General features: G+C 39.5%; 1 protein-coding gene across 3 annotated transcripts in view; it reads left to right on the top strand.

Moving 5' to 3' along the window:
- Positions 1-4,508: 4,508 nt before the first annotated feature.
- Positions 4,509-20,103, top strand: part of AK5 (adenylate kinase 5) — a 254,392-nt gene continuing 238,797 nt past the window's right edge. Inside the window, exons 1-3 of one of the 3 annotated variants that reach the window (XM_044944833.2) lie at positions 4,509-5,064; positions 10,186-10,372; positions 16,266-16,433. In XM_044944833.2, coding sequence (XP_044800768.2) covers positions 5,005-5,064; positions 10,186-10,372; positions 16,266-16,433 — 415 coding nt within the window. In that variant the 5' untranslated portion in view covers positions 4,509-5,004. The remainder of the gene's footprint in view (positions 5,065-10,185; positions 10,373-16,265; positions 16,434-20,103) is intronic. The other 2 variants (XM_006068419.4, XM_006068418.4) reach the window with 2 other exon arrangements.

Below are 20,103 nucleotides of genomic sequence, written 5' to 3'. Positions count from 1 at the left end.
TATAGAGTTAAACTTGTCATTATACAAGTTTCCCCTCAAACATAAAATAATATCTGCTGAGAAAAGAATGGAAGGAAGGGAATAAGAACAGAAGAATGGAAGGACTCTCGATGAATACTGAAAGGTACAAAATAAAAAATGGTTGCAGGCCTTTGTACTGGCAACTCACTCCAGCATCCTTGCCTGGAAAATCCCATAAACAGAGGAGCCTGGCGGGCTACAGTGCATAGGGTCACAAAAGAGTCAGACACAACTGCAGCGACCGAGCACCCACACGTGCAGGGCCTTTGTCACCTTGAAAGGCATGATATAATGATGTTCAAAGGGGTGAGGATGCATAGGGATTTGCAGCTGGACTCATGGTAACTACTAGTATAACCTGGGGATTAGGCCCTCTGAATATCCGTTATTTCATTTATATAATGAAAATAATACATATCTCAGAGGTTGATTTAAGAACCGAATATGGCATATGTAACACTTTGTATATACTTCATGGCAAGTAGAAAGGTAAAAAGTAGCAAGAGTGGCAGATTTATTTCCTTGGGCTCCAAAATCATTGTGGACAGTGACTATAGCCATGAAATTAAAAGACACTTGCTCCTTGGAAGGAAAGCTATGACAAACCTAGACAATGTATTAAAAAGTTGAGACATCACTTTACCAACAAAGCTCTATATAGCCAAAGCTCTGGTTTTTCCAGTAGTCATGTATAGATGTGAAAGTTGGACCATAAAGATGGGTGAGTGCTGAAGAACTGATGCTTTCAAATTGTAGTGCTGGAGAAGATTTTTGAGAGTCCCTTGGACAGCAAGGCGATCAAACCAGTCCATCCTAAAGGAAATCAACCCTGAACACTCATTGGAAAGACTGACGCTGAAGCTCCAAAACTTGGCCACCTGATGTGAAGAGCCAGCTCATTATAAAAGACCCTGATGCTGGGAAAGATTGAAGACAAAGGAAGAAAAGAGCGGTTGAGGATGAGTTGGCTAGATAGCATCACTGACTCAATGGACATGTATTTCAGCAAACTCTGAGAGATAGTGGAGGACAGAGGAGCTTGGGCTTGCTGCAGTCTATGGGATTACAGTCAAACACAGCTTAGTGACTGAACACAACAATAAATTATACTTTATAAAGTGCTTATCACAATGTCTGACTCAGAACACTCAACAAATTTTTACTTTGTCTTATGGTCAAATTTGTCATCACATCATTACTGTCAACTAAACCAAGTGCTTATGGAGGATCCTCTCAGGTTCCTCTCCCAGAGTGAGGAACTACAGCATGAGAAATATTTGATGTTTTATCGGTAAAAATTTTCTGCAGTTAAACTGGCCCCATTTAAATTATAGATGGAATAAATATCTGTTATGAATATATGAGAATTTAAGCATGGAGCTCCAGCCATCTCTGTGGGGGTTGGGAAGTGCTGTCCTGGGCATAGGGCCCTTGAGTCGTCTTTGTGTGGATGGAGCCAATGGGCTCTACTCTTAGACAGATGCTTCATGGGGACAGATCAAGGTTCAGCCCTTTGCTGAGATACAGCCTGTGTGTCAGCAGTGAGCCAGAGAAGCAGTCTCACCAAAAGGATCCTCCTCAAGAATGTCTGGACCTTTGGAAAGTTCTAGATATCACCTCAAAGGCTATTGCTATTCCCACTTCCTCTGCTGCTTCCAGCAAACAATTTGAACTCCACCTTCTTGCTTCAAATCAACAATTAAGCATATTTGATTTTCATCATTACATTTATCAACATCTGATATATTCTCACTTATGTCTTTGGTGAGACAGGTATTAGTTGTTTATCTGCCCTTCATGTATCAGTATCTGATGTTGTTTATGCATTCTTATTTGCTTACTGTCCATCTGCACTTCTTACACACACTCCCCAGGAGAATAAGAATTCATCAAAAGTGAAAGTTGCTCAGTCATGTCCAACTCTTTATGACCCCAAGGACTGTACAGTCCATGGAATTCTCCAAGCCAGAATACTAGAGAGGGTAGCCTATCCCTTCTCCAGAGGATATTCCCAACCCAGGAATCGAACTGGGGTCTCCTGCATTGCAGGCAGATTCTTTACCAGCTCAGCTACTGGGGAAGCTCAAATAGCAGGAACTGTGTCTGCCTTATTCCCTGCTATATAACCCAGCACACTCTCCTAGCACAACATGGGAGAGAAGAGATTCTGCCTGGAGACACTGCAGTAAGCATCCTGATTTGTTGAAGCATGCAAGAACATATCCCCAAGTAAACAAATGGCAAAGGGCCAAGAACCCATTATATACCTACAATATATATATACATGTAGATTTATATACTGGAGAAGGCAATGGCACCCCACTCCAGTACTCTTGCCTGGAAAATCCCATGGACAGAGGAGCCTGGTAGGCTGCAGACCATGGGGTCGCGAAGAGTCGGACATGACTGAGCGACTTCACTTTCACTTTTCCCTTTCATGCATTGGAGAAGGAAATGGCAACCCACTCCAGTGTTCTTGCTTGGAGAATCCCAGGGACGGGGGAGCCTGGTGGGCCGCCGTCTATGGGGTCGCACAGAGTCGGACATGACTGAAGCAACTTAGCAGCAGCAGCAGATATATACACACATATCAGGAAGTGATGAGCCAGCTTTTCCATGGCAAGAATGTATTTGTTGTTCCTTGTCCTATTTCCTCTCTTCCAAACCATCAGCCTGGCTTTTAAGCATTATAGTTCCCCCATACAGCCCTTCCCTAACAGGCTACAACTCCCTTTGCAAAAGAAATTATGAATATCTTGCTTTTATCATACATCTGGAACATACTAAAAAGCCCTGATTGTCAGTGCATAAGGCTACCTGGAAATTCCTCATATCTCTCTCCAGTTACTGTGTTTTTCAGGCTATTTAGAATATTCAGTACAACGCAGTCTTTCTTATTCACTCATTTTATACAAGCAAGTTGTCATCCTTGCCTGACTACACTAAAGTGCATTTAGAATCACATATCCATTCAGGATCCATTCCTTCCTAGGAGAGTAGATGTGAGCTGTGTTCTTACCCATAAAGCGTGACTTGAAAGGTCCTGCAGAAAGTGACCTCTTCAGTCTTAGCTGCTTCATCTCAGCTGTGCCTGCTCATAATGTGCGCTAAGCTTTCATTCCGTGGACTCTGGTACTTACCAAGCACTGTTGCACAGGGAACACACAATGCTTCACAACTTCTATAATCTGCTCTTAAACAAGGTAGAGAACGTCAGTAGCTGGACTATAAATGATGTGGCATATTCTGAGAGCAGAAACCAATTTCTATGGAACACCTGCCTCATTTAAGGCTACCATAAGACACATGGTTTCATAAGTCCTCAGAAAACTTCGTAAACTTTATAAAACTCAATTAATTCTTGAGCTCCCTCCGTGGGGTAAAACAAAACTACCACTATAGAGAAGGCATGAGAAGCAGTTTTACTGTAACCAGAAATAGAACCAAGAAAAGATCTGCAAAGATTAACTTGAAATGGACATCCAGACAAGATTTCTGGAAGCAGGTGCGGTGTCCTCTCTCTCCCTGGCCCAACCCCAGATGGCAATTCCTATCAGAGCCTTCTTTCCTCTGACAAGCCTTCCCACGTGTCAGGCCTTGCACAGAGCTAGAGGTCATGTTCCCAGGGTGACAGGGACCATCTTCCAAGCAGGCAACGAAATAACATCGTAATGGGGAAAATGAGTTCCCATTGGAGATGGGAGGAGGATGGTGCACCTTGATAATGGTTTGTAACAGAAGATGCTTGACCAGTAAACGCTGTTTTATCACATCCACCCATACCCACCCCAGGGTGCTCCAATGGCCTGTGGTTCACCAACCCGCACATTCCTCCCATCAAATTAATGGTGGCGCCCATCCACCTACTAAGCATGTTTCCAACTGAAGCAATCTCCGACTCTCCACCACCACCCACTTCTCCACCTTCCTATTTCTCTCTACAGACGTAATTACTAGTTGATTACTTACTAATCCTTCCGTTATGAGAAGGCAATGGCACCCCACTCCAGTACTCTTGCCTGGAGAATCCCAGGGACGGGGGAGCCTGGTGGGCTGCCTTCTATTGGGTCGCACAGAGTCGGACACGACTGAAGTGACTTAGCAGTAGCAGTAAGGATTCGTAACACTAACAGGGAAAAACTGGAGACTAGCTGGTAAAACTTTCCTGAAAGGTAGGACTATCGTAAGGAGGATGGCGTCCACACCATCAGTTCCCTTGAACTCTTCACTCCCAACTAACTCCCTGTGAAGGATCGGTAACTTTAGAAATAAACCATAAATGCTGTGGTAATTAGGTTTCTTCCTGGGAGTTTCTTGGGCATTCAGGAGTAACTCGTGTGTGTGTGTGTGTGTGTGTGTGTGTGTGTGTGTGTAGAAGGGAAAGGGTGGCAGGTTCCTACAGACACGGACTCTGCTCCTTTGGCCACCTGATCCCAGGTGGCCGCGTGCCGGGGGCGGCGCGCAGGGAAGCACGGTGCCGGGGTGGCAGTGTGACACAGAGGGGTGTGACTGCGAGCCCCCCGCGCGCACCCGTACCCACCCTACCCCGCACCCCCCGCCCCGCAGCGTAACTGGCCGCTGCCGCCGCCGCAGACGGGGCTCGGGAGGTGCAGAGCACCGCGTGTGGAGCCGGAGAGGCGGGCGGGCTGCTGCCTGGCGTCCGCTGCACCGTCCTCCCTCCTCCGCTCTCTCCGCCTCTCCCCTGGCGGCCGCGCAGCCCGGAACCTGGGAAGCCGCGGCGCCGAGCCCGCAGCTCGGGCGCGGGGACAATCACAGAGGCGCGGGCGGCGGGAGCGCTGAGACCACAGTCCCCGCGGAGAGGCGGAGGGGAGCCCGGCCTGGGCTGGCAGGGCCGAGCGTGTGAGTGTTTGCGCGTGAAAGCCAGGGCTGCACGGTGCTCGGCACTGACACCGCTGGCCCCGGCCCAGGTCGCCGCAGCCCCGGAGCCTCCCGTCTGCTCCCCAAGGCACGCGCGAAGCAGCCATGAACACCAACGAAGCCAAGGAGTATCTGGCCCGGAGAGAAATCCCTCAGCTTTTCGAGGTAGGTGGCTAGGTTTGGCAGAGACGGACGGGGAGATCGGGGCAGGGCATCCCCGAGGTTCTGGGTGAGGAAGCCGCGCCCCGTCCCACCTTGAAGACGAGGGGCACGCAAGTGAGGGCGCTTGCAGAAGCTTGCTAGCCTGCTTGTCCGGGGGTAGCTGCCTTTCTGGTGGATTGCCGGGTCCTTGGATGGCTCGGCTCTTGTCGGGTGGCTGGGCTCAGAAGCCCCCATCTCGAAAATCAAGTTTCAGTCTTCAAACTGGTTCTGAAAGCAGGCTGCCCCCCGCGCATCCCTCCGATGTGGACTCCCAGGGTGGGCTGCTGGCAGCGGCCGGCCGCGCACTCCGGGGGCGAGGATCAGGCCAGGTGGGTACCCTGGCGCCTAGCAACGAGCAAGGACTCTGAACCGAGGGGTCTAGAGTCTCAGGCCCTCCGCGCGCCGAGGGTCGGGACCCCCGCGTTGACTGGGAAGTGAGGATGAAAGGGGCCAGGACAAGGGATAGCTTGGAGGAGAGGGATGAAGATGCAAAAAAACAAATCCAAACCCATTAAAGGCAGCGCTACCTCCCGGGTGGCAGTCACCCAACGCTGCTCTGCGCTTTCGGTGAATGAACTGCAGAGCACGTTTTCCCGTCGTCTTGGAAGAGATGGTTCTTCTTCCTCACCTCCCCAGCCCATAGCTTTCGCCCGCCTTAACCAGCCCACCTAGAGAAAGCCAGTCCGAGAGGGAGTGGCGAGGCGTGCGTGACTCCTGTTGCTCTGTCTTCTTCCCACCGCAAAACAGCATCATCTGCACCAGGGCCCCCGGGGGATGGGGGACACTTTGAGAATGTGGGAGAGGAGGCTGGAGGATGAACTAGAACCTTGGTTAGTTCTAAATGACAGCCAACCTCCCGAGTTGTTTTGCTTCCTTTCCTTCTCTCTGTATTTGAATTTTAAAACATTCCTTAATCCTGTGTTTTTACTTAGGGTAAGAAAAAAAAAAAATGGAAGCAAGCCAGGTTTCATAGAGCGAGTCCTGAAACCAGGTCCCCCATTTCTGAAAGATGATAGACTATGGACTAATGTAGTAAACTAGAAGTGCATTGCTCTTTCTCCTATTTGAGCGGGGTTGTTCTGCTAAAAGGAATTTTATAACACTACTTGGAAAAATAATTTTGTCTCTGTTTTCCCAAATTGTCTTTAAATGGACCTCCATAATTACAGATCTTCCTTTTTGACTCACTTCTTAAGCCACCGATTTCAGGTCTATCTGAAAACAAGATGTCCAGGTAAATCACCCACTAAGCACAAGCCTAGTATGTGAAACTCAAGTCTAGCAACTGTGTCACTAATATTTGAAAATAATCAGGAGATGTTGCATAAGGATAGGTCTTGAGGGTTTGTAGGATTCTTGTTAAGAATTTTTCTTTGTTTCTATTTTCAAAAAGTAAACATGGAGATGAAGAGCTGTTTTGTCCATAAATACTACTACTGAAATCAGTGTCATTCCTAAAAGAGTAATTAGAATCATCTGCAGGAGGGTCACCTGATTGCAAAGTGCCACTTAAATAGTACTCCTATTTTCTTTATAAATGCGGGTACTGTTTTTCCCCTTGGTAACCGCAGAGAATTTTGATCGTTTGTGCATGAAAATCTATACTGTTTATGCAAATAAGCGATGGCAGGTGCTTTTGTTCAGGTGCTATGCTTTTCCTTGGCTTTTCTGCATATGAATGGGAGGTTACAAAATAGTACACACCCAGAACAGGAAGTCAATTTGCTTAGGTGAAATACAGAATTATAGAGTACTTAAATGCAATCCCAGGCAATGCAAAGATGGAAGGAGACTGCTGGTGACCTCCAAAAGCTCCATCCTTCCTGTAAGAAGAATCTGTGCTGTTCATAGCACAAGAGAAAAGTAAAACTTGGCAGTTCTCCATGTGATGAATGTAGATAGCAAAACCAAATGCTTTAAGTTTCCAAACTGGATTTTATCCTTCAAAAATGCAATACGGGTACCTATATAAAGTTTCTAGGTATGCAAAGTTTCAATTAAATATCTATCAAACCCAAAACATTGGACACAGTTGTAGATACTAGACACTGCTGTAGACCAAGTGAATGATTATTGAATCTGCATATTGTCAAGCAACAATCTGTATCTTACTGACATTTCAGATTTCTCTCTGACATGAGACGTCACATGAGCTAAAAGGATAAGTTCAAATTTGGGATGTGTTTCCATTCCTAGATTAAATGTTTAAGGCAAAAATCACTTTTCCCTAATTTTGTCATGAAATCTTAACTCTAGTTAACTTTATGGTATGTATACTGATCTTGTGTCGTTGTACCTTACAGCAGAGATTTGGCAATCCATTTGAATACTGGGGAAAGTATCAAAATAGATTACTCAAGTTCTCAGAGGGTTAACTCAAATAGACTGAGTAAAACAATATCTGCTGGTTGTTTTGGATCCCTGATGGTGACTATTAGAAGAAAAGATTTAAATTATCTATGAAGGAGTGGACCTCATTCTCGCTTCTGATATCTGTACCCCTTTTGGAGTTAGATTCGGTTAGAGAGGGTGGAAACATATATTTTCCAGCAAACAATTCTTCATTGAGTATGTTCACTCATTTTAGGGCAATAAAAGGGATAAAAACTCAATGTCGGCTTAAAACTCAACATTCAAAAAATTAGGATCATGGCATCTGGTCCCAGCACTTCATGGCTGATAGATGAGGAAACAATGGAAACAGTGATTGACTTTATCTTTTTGGGCTCCAGAATCACTGCAGATAGTGACTGCAGCCATGAAATTAAAAGACACTTGCTCCTTGGAAGAAAAGCTATGACCAACCTAGATAGCATATTAAAAAGCAGAGACATTACTTTGCTGACAAAGGTCCATCTAGTCAAAGCCATGGTTTTTCCAGTAGTCATGTATGGATGTGAGAGTTAGACTGTAAAGAAAGCTGAGCGCCAAAGAATTGATGCTTTTGAACTGTGGTTTTGGAGGCAACTCTTGAGAGTTCCTTGGACTACAAGGAGATCAAACCAGTCAATCCTAAAGGAAATCATTCCTGAATATTCATTGGAAGGACTGATGCTGAAGCTGAAACTCCAACTTGGCCACCTGATGCAAAGAACTGACTCATTGGGAAAGACCCTGATACTGGGAAAGATTGAGGGCAGGAGGAGAAGGGGATAACAGAGGATAAGATGGTTGGATGGCATCACTGACTCAATGGCCATGAGTTTGAGCAAGCTCCAGGAGTTGGTGATGGACAGTGGGACCTGGCGTGTTGCAGTTCATGGGGTTGCAAAGAGTCAGACATGACTGAGCGACTGAACTAAGGGATAAAACAAAATTAAAGATCTAATCTCAGTTGGTAAAGAATCTGCCTGCAATGCAGGAGACCTGGGTTTGATCCCTGGGTTGTGAAGATCCCCTGGAGAAGGGATAGGCTACCCACTCCAGTATTCTGGCCTGGAGAATTCCATGGACTGTATAGTCCATGGGGTCGCAAAGAGTCGGATATGACTGAGTCACTTTCACTTTCACTTTCAATATTGAATGACTCAAATTGCAGTTGGATTACCTATGGGGCACAGATTTTCTAGCACTTTCTTTTTATCCCATATATGTTTTTGCAAGCTGTAGAGAGAGGAATATAGGAAATCAAAACCATTGAGTTGGAATCCTAGGCCTACAAGTTTCTAGCTGAGTAACCTAGGTCAATTCACTAACATCTCTGAACCCTGATTTCCTAGTCTATGAATGGGGATAATAATGCCACATAGGACTGAAAGTGCATTAAGTAAGCTAAAGCACGCAGATATACAGTAAGATGTAGAGTAAGTCCTGTCATGGAGTTAGCTATGTTAATGTAGGAGGAATGTGAGGAGTTAAACGCAATGTATGTGTGTGTGTGTGTGTGGATGTGAATGCCCAGGTTAGTTTTATCCACTCCCTCTGCAGTTGAACCCCTCAGATTGAACATTCTAACCTATATTATTTAGGGTTTCGGAGGACTAATGTACCTGGTAGAAACTGCCTACTATTTTGAGTAATTTGCACAAGAATAATTTGAAAATAAAGTGCTGTATTTAGAAAAGCTGTTAGCCTTTCAAAGAGTGTACGTTTTGTTTATTAATAACAATGATAATAATCCTCAATGCTTTCCATAAAACACTCCAAAAGAAAACATTTTTCACATCAGTTCAGCTCCCAGGAATGAGCATTTCCAAATTTGTAGCACTTATAGAAATTAATACTTGTGACATATCAGACACCAGGCTTTCTTCTGTTATTTCAATTACATATTGAAATATACACATTGTAGTGTATTATATAGTGAAATATACACATTGTAGTGATTTATTATATATCAAATAGATTTTTTGGAGCCAGTCTTTATGTTTTGAGTGAATTTTTTTTCTGATAAGAGAACAGTCCAGGATGTACCTGTCATGTACAAGGAAAAGTGTCAGAGGTTGGATATTGAGAAATAAATAAGACCCACACTGTATTGTTGAAGATTTTATAGGTTAGAAGAGAAGACCAAAACATAAACTGATGGTTTTAGTATGAATGACAGATAAGAGTTTTTTCTGGGTACAATGAACACCAAAGAAGGGGTCTGCAAGCCAACCCGAGGGCTCAGTGGGGACTTACTGATGATTATGATGGTGATTAAAACCATCAACATTTATTATTTACTATGTTCCAGGTGTTTCAATCCATAAATCACCCTCTGCAACTGAGGCTTGGAGACTTTAAGGATGGGTAGGAATGAAATCAATCATGACTGGCGCATTTTTACACACTGTACTTAATCTCATATTGATAGAGTTCTTCCATTTTAAACAATGCAGTTGGCCTTAATTGTTTTTGTTTTTGTTTTTTGGCCTTAGCTGTTTAAAGAACAGAGAATGCTGAGCTGAAAACTAACTGGTCAAGAATTTAAGGGGTTGTTTTAATTACTCAATAAAAGCATAATTTCAACTCGAATTGTTTATTTAAAAAAAATGCAAAGAATCCAAACAACCCAGAATTTAAAGATGGGATATACACTATTTTGACAGAGGTGGTTTAAAAACATATTTTATGTGGACGTATTTTGTTGTTATATTTCAGAGCCTTTTGAATGGACTGATGTGTTCAAAGCCTGAAGACCCAGTAGAGTACTTGGAAAGTTGTTTACAGAAAGTAAAGGAATTAGGAGGATGTGACAAGGTGAAATGGGATACATTTGTAAGCCAGGAGAAGAAGACTTTACCTCCACTCAATGGAGGACAGTCACGGAGATCCTTCCTAAGAAATGGTAATGTATATGTAGAATAATAGTTTATATTTATAGCAATATTCTTTAAAACATAACATATAAACTGTAGGCAGTGATTTAATTTAATAGGTTTTCAAATGCCTGAAAGGATATTTGGTCCTGAAACGTGACTAATTTCTCTCTGCTACTAATTCTAATCTCCTCTATGATAAGACAAACACAATTACATACTGTTGTCCAGTACTTCACTAAAAGCTTAATGAAATTTTTTACTGACTTCATTATTTTGTAAAATGAATTACATTAGCAAACTGAATTTTTCTTAAAAATGCAAAAAGACTTTTCTAAATAAATGAGTAGATGACAGACAAAATTGATAGTTATTAATAACTATAACATTTTTATTAGCTAAGAAGAGATTTAACTTGTTGCTGTGTTTCCAAATTCATTTTAATGTATCTGCATAAATGCATATAAAGTTTATACTAGTTAACTCAAGAAGGATTTATTTAGCAGCTGCTGAATGCAAAGCATGAGATTAGGCATTTGGGTGCTATGAAAGAAATGGGATGCATAAACTTGTTTAACAATTTTAGGAATAATTTGGTTCTAAGAACTGGAGTTCACGAGAAGAGATTCATGGTATTCTAGCTTTCCAAAATTTGTGTTTATCAAAATTAGTTCAACATCAGCCAAGCAGCCTTTTAGGCTCCAGATAAAATTGAGAAATACAATAGTATTTGCAAAGTGGAATCAGTTCCAATCAGAAGAAGCCAATTAATTCTTTTCCAGTGGCCAAAATCATTCTATTTTCAAAATTTAAACCATTCTTAAAAATTGTACCTAGAAAAGTTTTAATTATGCAGACAGAATTTGAAACAGAGACAATTCTATTTACAATAAATACAAGAGGAAATACATTTTAGTTTGTTTTATTTTACCATTGGGGCTTCCCTGGTGGCTTAGTGGTAAAGAACCCACCTGCCACTGCAGGAGACACGGGTTCAATCCCTGAGCTGAAAAGATCCCCTGGAGAAGGAAATGGCAACCCACTCCAGTATTCTTGCCTGGAAAATTCCATGGACAGGAGAGCCTGGTGGGCTACAGTCCATAGGGTTGCAAAAAGTCAGACACAATTTAACGACTAAACAATAGCAACATCTTACCTTGACACCCTTAAATTTTATTTGAACATAGGGAGGAGTTATAGTGTATTAATTTTTAAGAAACACAAGCAAGGAGAAAAAGCAGAAATGCTATTTTCTCAGAAATATCTCCAGAGAGGAGAAGACTTCTCTGTCCATGCAGGAGCTCCTCTAGGTCATTTAGGCTTCCGTATTCAAAAGAGCACCTGTAGGCAGTTATCACGGTGGCAGACCACTTAGGAAATTACTGCTTAAGGGAACACAATGATATTTCTGTGAGCTTGAAGGGTTCATACACCTTCCCTAAAGGGCTAATTTCCTTCCCAGAATGTCGTAATATATTTGTATCTGGCTCAATGTTAAATACATGCCCTCTGCCCTTGTTAAATCAAGTGACAAATATGGGGAACTTCTTTTTAAACCTTTAAGCACTACAAACCTTAAGTATTACTGGATTTAGTCTAAGATATGTTTATGCTTTCAAATATAAGTCTAAGAGGATGTGACATTCACCTATCGAAAAGCTGCTCTCAGACTGGTTGTATAAACTACTATTTTGTAACAAAATGAAATCTGAATGCTTCTATTTTATACTATTAATTGTCTTCATTATATACAGAAGCCAGACAGGCCAAGTATGTAATAGACAATGGGACTATGGTGAAACTGGAGAACAAGACTAGAGGGAACAGTCATTGTCTAAAGGCAGTCAAGCACAAATATTGGGAAAACGTCCAGATGAACAAAGCATATCTATGGGGCTGAACTGGACTCACTGATGACCATTTTGGAACTCTTGATTAGCAGAATGAGCTACAATAGGAATGGAAAATGTAGGTTTAACTTTCATTAAAATGGAAATTGCTTGTTAATTTTAGACTCTCCATACCTATTGACACTTTACCAGAATTCCCACTTAGAAATCTTTTACTTAATCATCAAATAAAAGCTTTCACATACTATGGTAACTAGAATATTGTATCACACTGTCTGATATCTGGAACATAGCCTAAAATGCAGAAAATAGTTTCTAAACTGATGAACCCTGTAATAATAAAATTTTATTTTATGAAATGCTATACAAGTTTGTGCTTTGTAGGTTTTTAACTGTGATTTATAGAATACATTGTTTAAATCAACAGTATTGCTAACTTCCCTGTAACTTAAAGCGTTGTTATTATTTCTAGAAATAAAAAGTGACTTGTGCATTTTTGCTGAAATATTAACAGAGCTATGCTAATATATAATTATCATGAAAAATTATTCTGTGAAATAAAACATTTAAATAATTTTTAAGCAACTTACTTTTCTAAGTAAAAATATAAAACAAGGATAAATTATTAGCTGACGGTTCTTTAAAATGTTGTACTATAAATGTGAGATGAGCATCCATTTTTTTGCAGTGTATGTACAACTGAACAAATGATTACTCATAAATTAAGAGTTTTAATCCCATAGCTCCAAATGTCTACAGAACTTTTCTTTTGGAATATCTCATTGTCATCTTTACTGAACATGTCAAAAACTAAACAAATCATATTTGCTTCAAAACGACCCTCCTTTTTTTATTACCTTGGAGTCAGTCAATGAGTCAGTTGAGCTATAAAATAACCATGTATTGAGTAGTGCTATGTGTCAGACACACTTTTAAGACTGAGGTTGTGTAGCCTCCAAGAAAGAACAAACATGGCACATGCCCCCACGGAACTTACAGTGTAGGATGAAGCCAGGCATTAAATACATAATTAGAAGCACAGTGAATGCTATAGGAAATACCATATGCTGATATTAACAAGGCAGATGGATCCATCCTCGGCTAGATTCAAGGTAGGCTTCCTAGAAGAACTGATATGCTAATATAAGAGACAGAAAGCTGAGTAGGTGTCAGATAGAAAAGGATGGAGGAGATTGAGAGTGTACCAGGGAATAGAGAACAGAAATACCTGACATGGGAGAGGCCAGGATAAAGACAGGAAGGAGAGAAGCCCAGTATTTCTGGAACATTCAAGAGAGGGCAGGAAGATACAGTATGAAATGCAGTGCATTCCCTATCTTTTAGGCTTTTCACCTGGCAGTTGTTTTTGACAGTCACCTTCATGATCTCCCATGTGTGCGTGCACGCTAAGTCACTTCAGTCATGTCCAACCTGTGCAACCCTTTGGACTGTAGCCCATCAGCTCCTCTGTCCGTGGGATTCTCCAGGCAAGAATATTAGAGTGAACTGCCATACCCTCCTTCAGGAGAGTATGGCAGAAGATGTCCTCCAGGAGATCTTCCCGACCCAGGGACTGAACTCATGTCTCCTGCATTGGCAGACAGGTTCTTTACCACTAGCACCATCTGGGAAGCCCATATCCTAATCCAAATCATGTCCTTCATATCCAGCCACTCATTTCCATATCCCCTATTTCCCCTCTTACCTAAGCCCTCACTTCTCTTGTGTGAATCACTTTAACAGCCTTCTAGCTGTACTCTTTCTGCTCCTAGTTTTTCCCTACTCAAATCCATTCTAACCACCACCAGATTTATCTTCCTGGAAAATATATTTCATTATGTCATTCCTCTACACCCAAAAAAGCCTCCACTGGGTTTCTACCAGATTGAAGCTGAAACCTTTACCCTGGTGATTAAAGTCCTCCACATTGTGACCACACACTACCTACCCATCTTCTGGCTTTTCTCCATGTGTGTGCTAAGTCGCTGCTATCATGGAACTTTTTCTAATGGGAGAGGACAAACAACGAATGAATTAGAAGCCTCTCAAATGGTGAAGTGGTATGTGCTGTGCAGAGCATTATTATAAGGGGTGATGTCCTTGAAACTAACCGAGTGGCTGCCCCAGATTAAAATGTCAGTAAAGTCCTCTTATAAGAGGTGACATTTAAACTGAAATGTGAGTGACAAGAAGCAGTTAGCCATGGGCTCAGTAAGGAAAGAGTATTTCAAGCAATGGACTTTGGGCCAAGTGTGAAAGCAAGCAACCAGTAGAGGTCTATTGCAGTAGTCTGGGTAAATGATGGTAGTTTGGGGAAGAGTTGTGGTAATGGAGACACAGAAAAAAAAAAACTGTGCATTTCAGATATGTTTTAGAGGTAAGTCTATGGGAACAGATGTGAAGAGTGAGGGAAGAAAATAGTCAAGGATAATGCTTAAAGTGGTGCCCTGTGTTGGATGAAGCAATTCAGTTTCAAGGCAGAACAGGATAATATTGTTAGTGCCTTTACTAACATAGCCCTTCCCAGAATTTTCTAAAGAATACCCACTGCCATCTGTAGACAGTCTCACTCTTCTTGTAAATAAAGTGAGTCCCATGAGTTAGTAGTCAATGACCTCATTTATTGTATGAACAGAAAATGAAAAGTTCTGCCTTATCAGCATCCCCTGGAGGGATGTGAGCATTATGCCATGCTAAAATTCAGTAATACCCTTAACCAGATTTCTCATGGAAGGCCAGGTGACCTTCCGTCTCCTTTGTGCTGTTGCCTTTGGGGTAGTTACAGCTTCTCTTTGTCTCCTTGAATACCAGACCATGATGAAGAAGGAAGGATCTATGAATCAAATATCAATAGCTGGTTGAGGCCATCTGCCTGATTTGGGCTTGCCACCTCTGTCCTCTGGTCTATTTGAATATGTCATTTGTATTTCCGACTCTTGAGTCTTGTATTTTATTTCTCCCAAATGAGAAATCCTTACTACATTTCATCACCTGTTCTAGTCTTTCGAGGTTCAAGTCCTGCCTCCTTTGCAAGTTCTTTTATACCACTCCAGCCCAGATGGATCTACTCATTCATTGAACTCCTATGGTGTTTACCATAGAGATATTCATTTTAGCACTTAACAAACCTGGTATACATACTGCTACCAAATATAAGCATATAAGCTCTATATTGTAAGCTCTGTGAAGACAGGATTACATCTTATTTTATTCTTCTACTGAACCATCCTCAACACACTAACATGTCTAACAATAAAGAGCAAATATTTGTCGCTATTGTAGATGTAAATTTAAATCTTCATAGTCACATTTTTAAATCAAAGAGATTAAAGATAATAAATATTGGGAAAGTAAAGTTAATTGACAATGAAAGATGTTCCAAATGTAGAAAACGTTTGCTGCTCTCTGCCTTGTAACAATACCTTAAGTTTTTGTGCATTATGCCACCAAGCTATTCCGCGGAATGATATCATAGTACCTGAATCATAGTGACTGCATATCTATATTTATGGATAAATGAAACTTACTATATGTTAGCATTACCTCCATGGGCAGCTGCATATGGTTGTGAAAGTTGTGAAGGTATGCAGTACACTGCTCTAGGGAGCATCATTTTATTTTTTTATTTTTTATTTTTTTTAGGGAGCACCATTTTAGGAGAACAGGATATACATGAACTACCAAGCAAGACTAGGTGAACTTAAGTTTCCTCTAGGGCCAAAGTTGGCAGCCTATGAACCCAGGGCCAAGTCTGGCTTACTGCTTGTTTTTTATAAACAAAATTTAATTGGAACACAAGCACATCCATTTGTTTACTTATTATCTAAGACTGTTTTCCTAACTGTTAATAATTGTAATATGAAACTCTATGTCCCTCAAAGCCCCAAGTGGAGACTATCTGACCCTTTAAGGAAAAGTTTGCTGACCACTTAAGGGGACAGGAATCTACTCTCAGTTGAAAACAATCAGAATCATTTAATTTTAAAATTTCTTCAAGTAATTGGTTAAGTGCATAAAATGTTTTATTGTGCTTTTTTTTTTTCCGTTTCAAAGTTATCTTACTCTTTTGCAGTAATGCCTGAAAATTCAAACTTTCCTTATCGGCGGTATGATCGGCTCCCTCCAATCCATCAATTCTCCATAGAAAGTGACACGGACCTTTCTGAGACTGCAGAGCTGATTGAGGAGTATGAGGTCTTTGATCCTACTAGACCTCGACCAAAAATCATTCTTGTCATAGGTATGAGGCAGAAAGCAAAATTCTCATTCTATTGCTCTTTGTTCATATGTTTATGTTTCAAAAATTATGTCAACAATGCACCATATTTGCAAATACTTAGTTGGATAATCGGAGAAGGCAATGGCACCCCACTCCAGTACTCTTGCCTGGAGAATCCCATGGACGGAGGAGCCTGGTAGGCTGCAGTCCATGGGGCTGCTAAGAGTCGGACACGACTGAGTGACTTCACTTTCACTTTTCACTTTCATGCATTGGAGAAGGAAATGGCAACCCACTCCAGTGTTCTTGCCTGGAGAACCCCAGGGAAACAAAAACAGTAGACATATTTTTAGCATCATTTTCAATAAAATATATTGTTATATTTAATGCCTATTGCACTTTTATAGAATCTCATTACAATGTTGTAGAAATTCTTGGTCATTGAAAATAAGTGACCTCTTCAAGATTTATTGTCTTGTGGTTTTTATCTGCTTAATTTTTAACGTAGGTAACTGTATCCATTAGAAGTGTTCTAAACATGATGTGGTTTTTTTCCCTTTAACTCAACAAACTAAATTTTTACTGACCATTAACTTTTAAGCAAAAAATAAATAATAATAATATGTAGGTAAAGATTCATATAAATGAATCTTCCTTATGACATACTGGCACCTACAATAAAATCTAAGTTTGATATTATTAGACAAGCAAATCTAATAGAACAATGTTTTACACAGCAAGTAACATCTGAGTATTAATGAATATAACAAGGATAATAGTTAATTTTTTAAATCGCCACTGTGAATTTTATGTTGAATATGAAAATATCAGTCTGATGCCATTTCACAAGGAATAGATATTGAAAATATCATAAGTAATTTTACAACATGCATTTTTGACCACCCTTGCAATTCTAGCTTCCTCAAAAGCTGTAGAATTATGAGAGACCTGTGAACATGAAACATTTGTAATCATTGTCTCACTTTCCAATTTGACTCAGCTTTTGCAAAGATGATCAAAAGCAAAAATCTAGTGTGCAATATTCAAAGCTATTCTAGCCAGTAATTGTTAGCCAAAGGCCACATGTATACAGCCCCCGAGCAAAGAAATACTGTTCCCAGAAGATGTAATGATGATGGCAACTGGGAAAAAACATGCCAATAAACGTAAGAAAAATAATTCAAGTTACCAGACTGGCAGGAGGGACATTTGTACATTTATAAGTGTAATGAAAATAAAGTTGTAAATATATTTAGCCCTGGATTGTTATAATAATTGTAGAATGAGAGCACAGAAATCAATTTTCTAAAATGTCAAAATATTCTCATGGTTTATGGCAGCCACTATTATGCCATAAATCTCTATCTATTCTTGAAACTGGAATTTTTGTGTATGTGCTTAAAATTTTGGAGTTCTTACCTAGAAGACAAGGAAATGCTTTATTAAAAAATAAAGCCAGAGGTAAAGAATTGTTGGAAATTATTTCATCATTTTATAATGAGATACTCTCTCAGTTTTGTTTTTCTTATTGTTAGTATAGTATTGGCGATTATTATCAAGATAAACAAATGAAAGCTTGATTGTTCATGAAAAGGGTGTAATACGAGCTGCTGTTGTAAAAATAGCACATGTATATGAATTTTTTGTACACTGTGAGTTTTATATGAAAATGATTAAAATATTTCCATAAACTAAGATCTGTGGAGAAGATACAAATGCTCAAATCCCATCCACTTCACAGTTCTTTTTTACTAAATAAAATCAACTAGTTTCCCAAGGGTGTGATTTTGGTTTTGGACTTACACAATGTGTTGTAACATTTTATGTGTTATGAGAATGAAACAGAACCAGTGAGTGGAAATAACTCTTAGAGGACTGAGATAGGAGAAGAAAAGAATTGAACCTTAGGTTGTCTGAGAAAATTGGGACAATTTTATGACTTTTGAGGAATTATAAAATAATTGTACCTGAACCTTACAAATTTTTATTAGTTCCATCCTGACAAAGAGTGGGGGACAGATACCCACATCTAAATAAGCAAAATTTCCCTTCTGGCAATACAAAAAAAATTTTTTAAGCTAGCCTTCTTGGCACAGATGTTAATGAATCTCTCTTATGTTAGCATAATTGTTAAATCTAAGAATAAGATGGATCCTAATATTTATAAGTAGTGGAATTAAATAAATATAGCAAATTAAACTTACTCTGGTTTCAGGGAGAAGAAAATAAGATTAATTTGTTATGATGCTTCAGTAATCAAATTCATCCAATATATTAATGCTATTCTCTGTCAATTATGCTAATCATATTTTTTGTTGTCTACTGTTGCCTCCATTAGTTGACAAAAAGCTATTTTTTTTTGAAGGTGCTGTAACTTTCTTAGCGTGTTTGAATTTTTAATTCAGTGAAATTTGTGGTGTCTTAATTTGATGACTTATGAGATTAGAAGATTAAGAAAAGTGTGAAAGTGTAGTTTATGAAAGATAACTTTCATTCTTCAGGGATCAAATTAGCTTGACTTTGTTGACAGCGTTGGTCATGTATTCATTTTTCTTCAAGCCAGTCCATGGTTTGCCCATGATTTAATAGGCCAAAAGCAGCTATTAATATTTGAGACCAAAACTTGCTTTTCATTTGGCAGTAATGAATTTAATATAGTATTAACAGTAGTTTAATGGTAAGTCTAATAGGATTGTATTTAGAGCTTCTTAGCAAAAGAATGTCAAAAATGTCAATAAATTTCTAAGTTTAATGAGGCAATGAAAAGACAAAAGCCAGTTTTATGAGGCTCTCAATCCCAAAAAGGATTTCAGTATACTAGCTGATCTTAGACTTCTGGGTATTAAACATTTTTTAAAGAAAATAAGCCCTGGCCAACCAAGTTGACTCACTCAGAACTCTCCTACAAAATCCAAAACAAAGTGAAACAAACACCTTTTTTTAATTTTTTTTTTTGCTTATATTATTTGCAACAAGAATTTTTTTAATGTACTATATAATGATATGTAGAATGATTTCTACCCCCAAAAAAAATTGGTAAATGGAATTAGTAAAGAGACCATCAACTCACTTTTCTATTGAATTTTTATTTTCAATATGGTTTAACAAATTGTAATCATATTTCAGTGAATATTACCAAAAATATTTCATTGCATATTTTAAAAATATTCTGTCTACACTCAATAATTTATGATTAAGTATTTGAAATATTTTATTTGTATAATTGCCAACAAATAACAAATCAGAGTGGGATGATTGTTATGTGCATTATTTTGAAATTTACCCAGACTTTAGATTCCAATTAATCTAGGTTGTCTAAAAATATAAATCAACTAAGATAATATAATATTTGGAAATAAAATTTGAGGCATATATTTTATAATTATTTAGGTGCTTATGTTTTAAAAAAATAAATGGCAGTTCCTGATTATTGGTATTGATCTGTGTTGCAAAATATTATTTCATGCTAATGTGTCACAAAATCAAAATTATCATGAGTTCTATGAAATTGTTCTACCTTAAAGATCTCTTCCATTCACTCTTCATATTTATTGCATCAAATTTCTTTTGAATTTAAAGGTGACAAGGCAAAGAGATGCTTGGACAGTTCAAAGAAAAATTTAAAGAAGCCATGTCAATATTGCTGTGCTTTTAGTTAAAACTAATTTTTACATTTCACAAAACTGCACTT

This window comes from Bubalus bubalis, chromosome 6, assembly GCF_019923935.1.
Source record: "Bubalus bubalis isolate 160015118507 breed Murrah chromosome 6, NDDB_SH_1, whole genome shotgun sequence".
Taxonomy (NCBI): Eukaryota; Metazoa; Chordata; class Mammalia; order Artiodactyla; family Bovidae; genus Bubalus; species Bubalus bubalis.
Note: the sequence above shows the minus strand (reverse complement) of the source record. Positions and strands in the feature narration are given on the sequence as shown.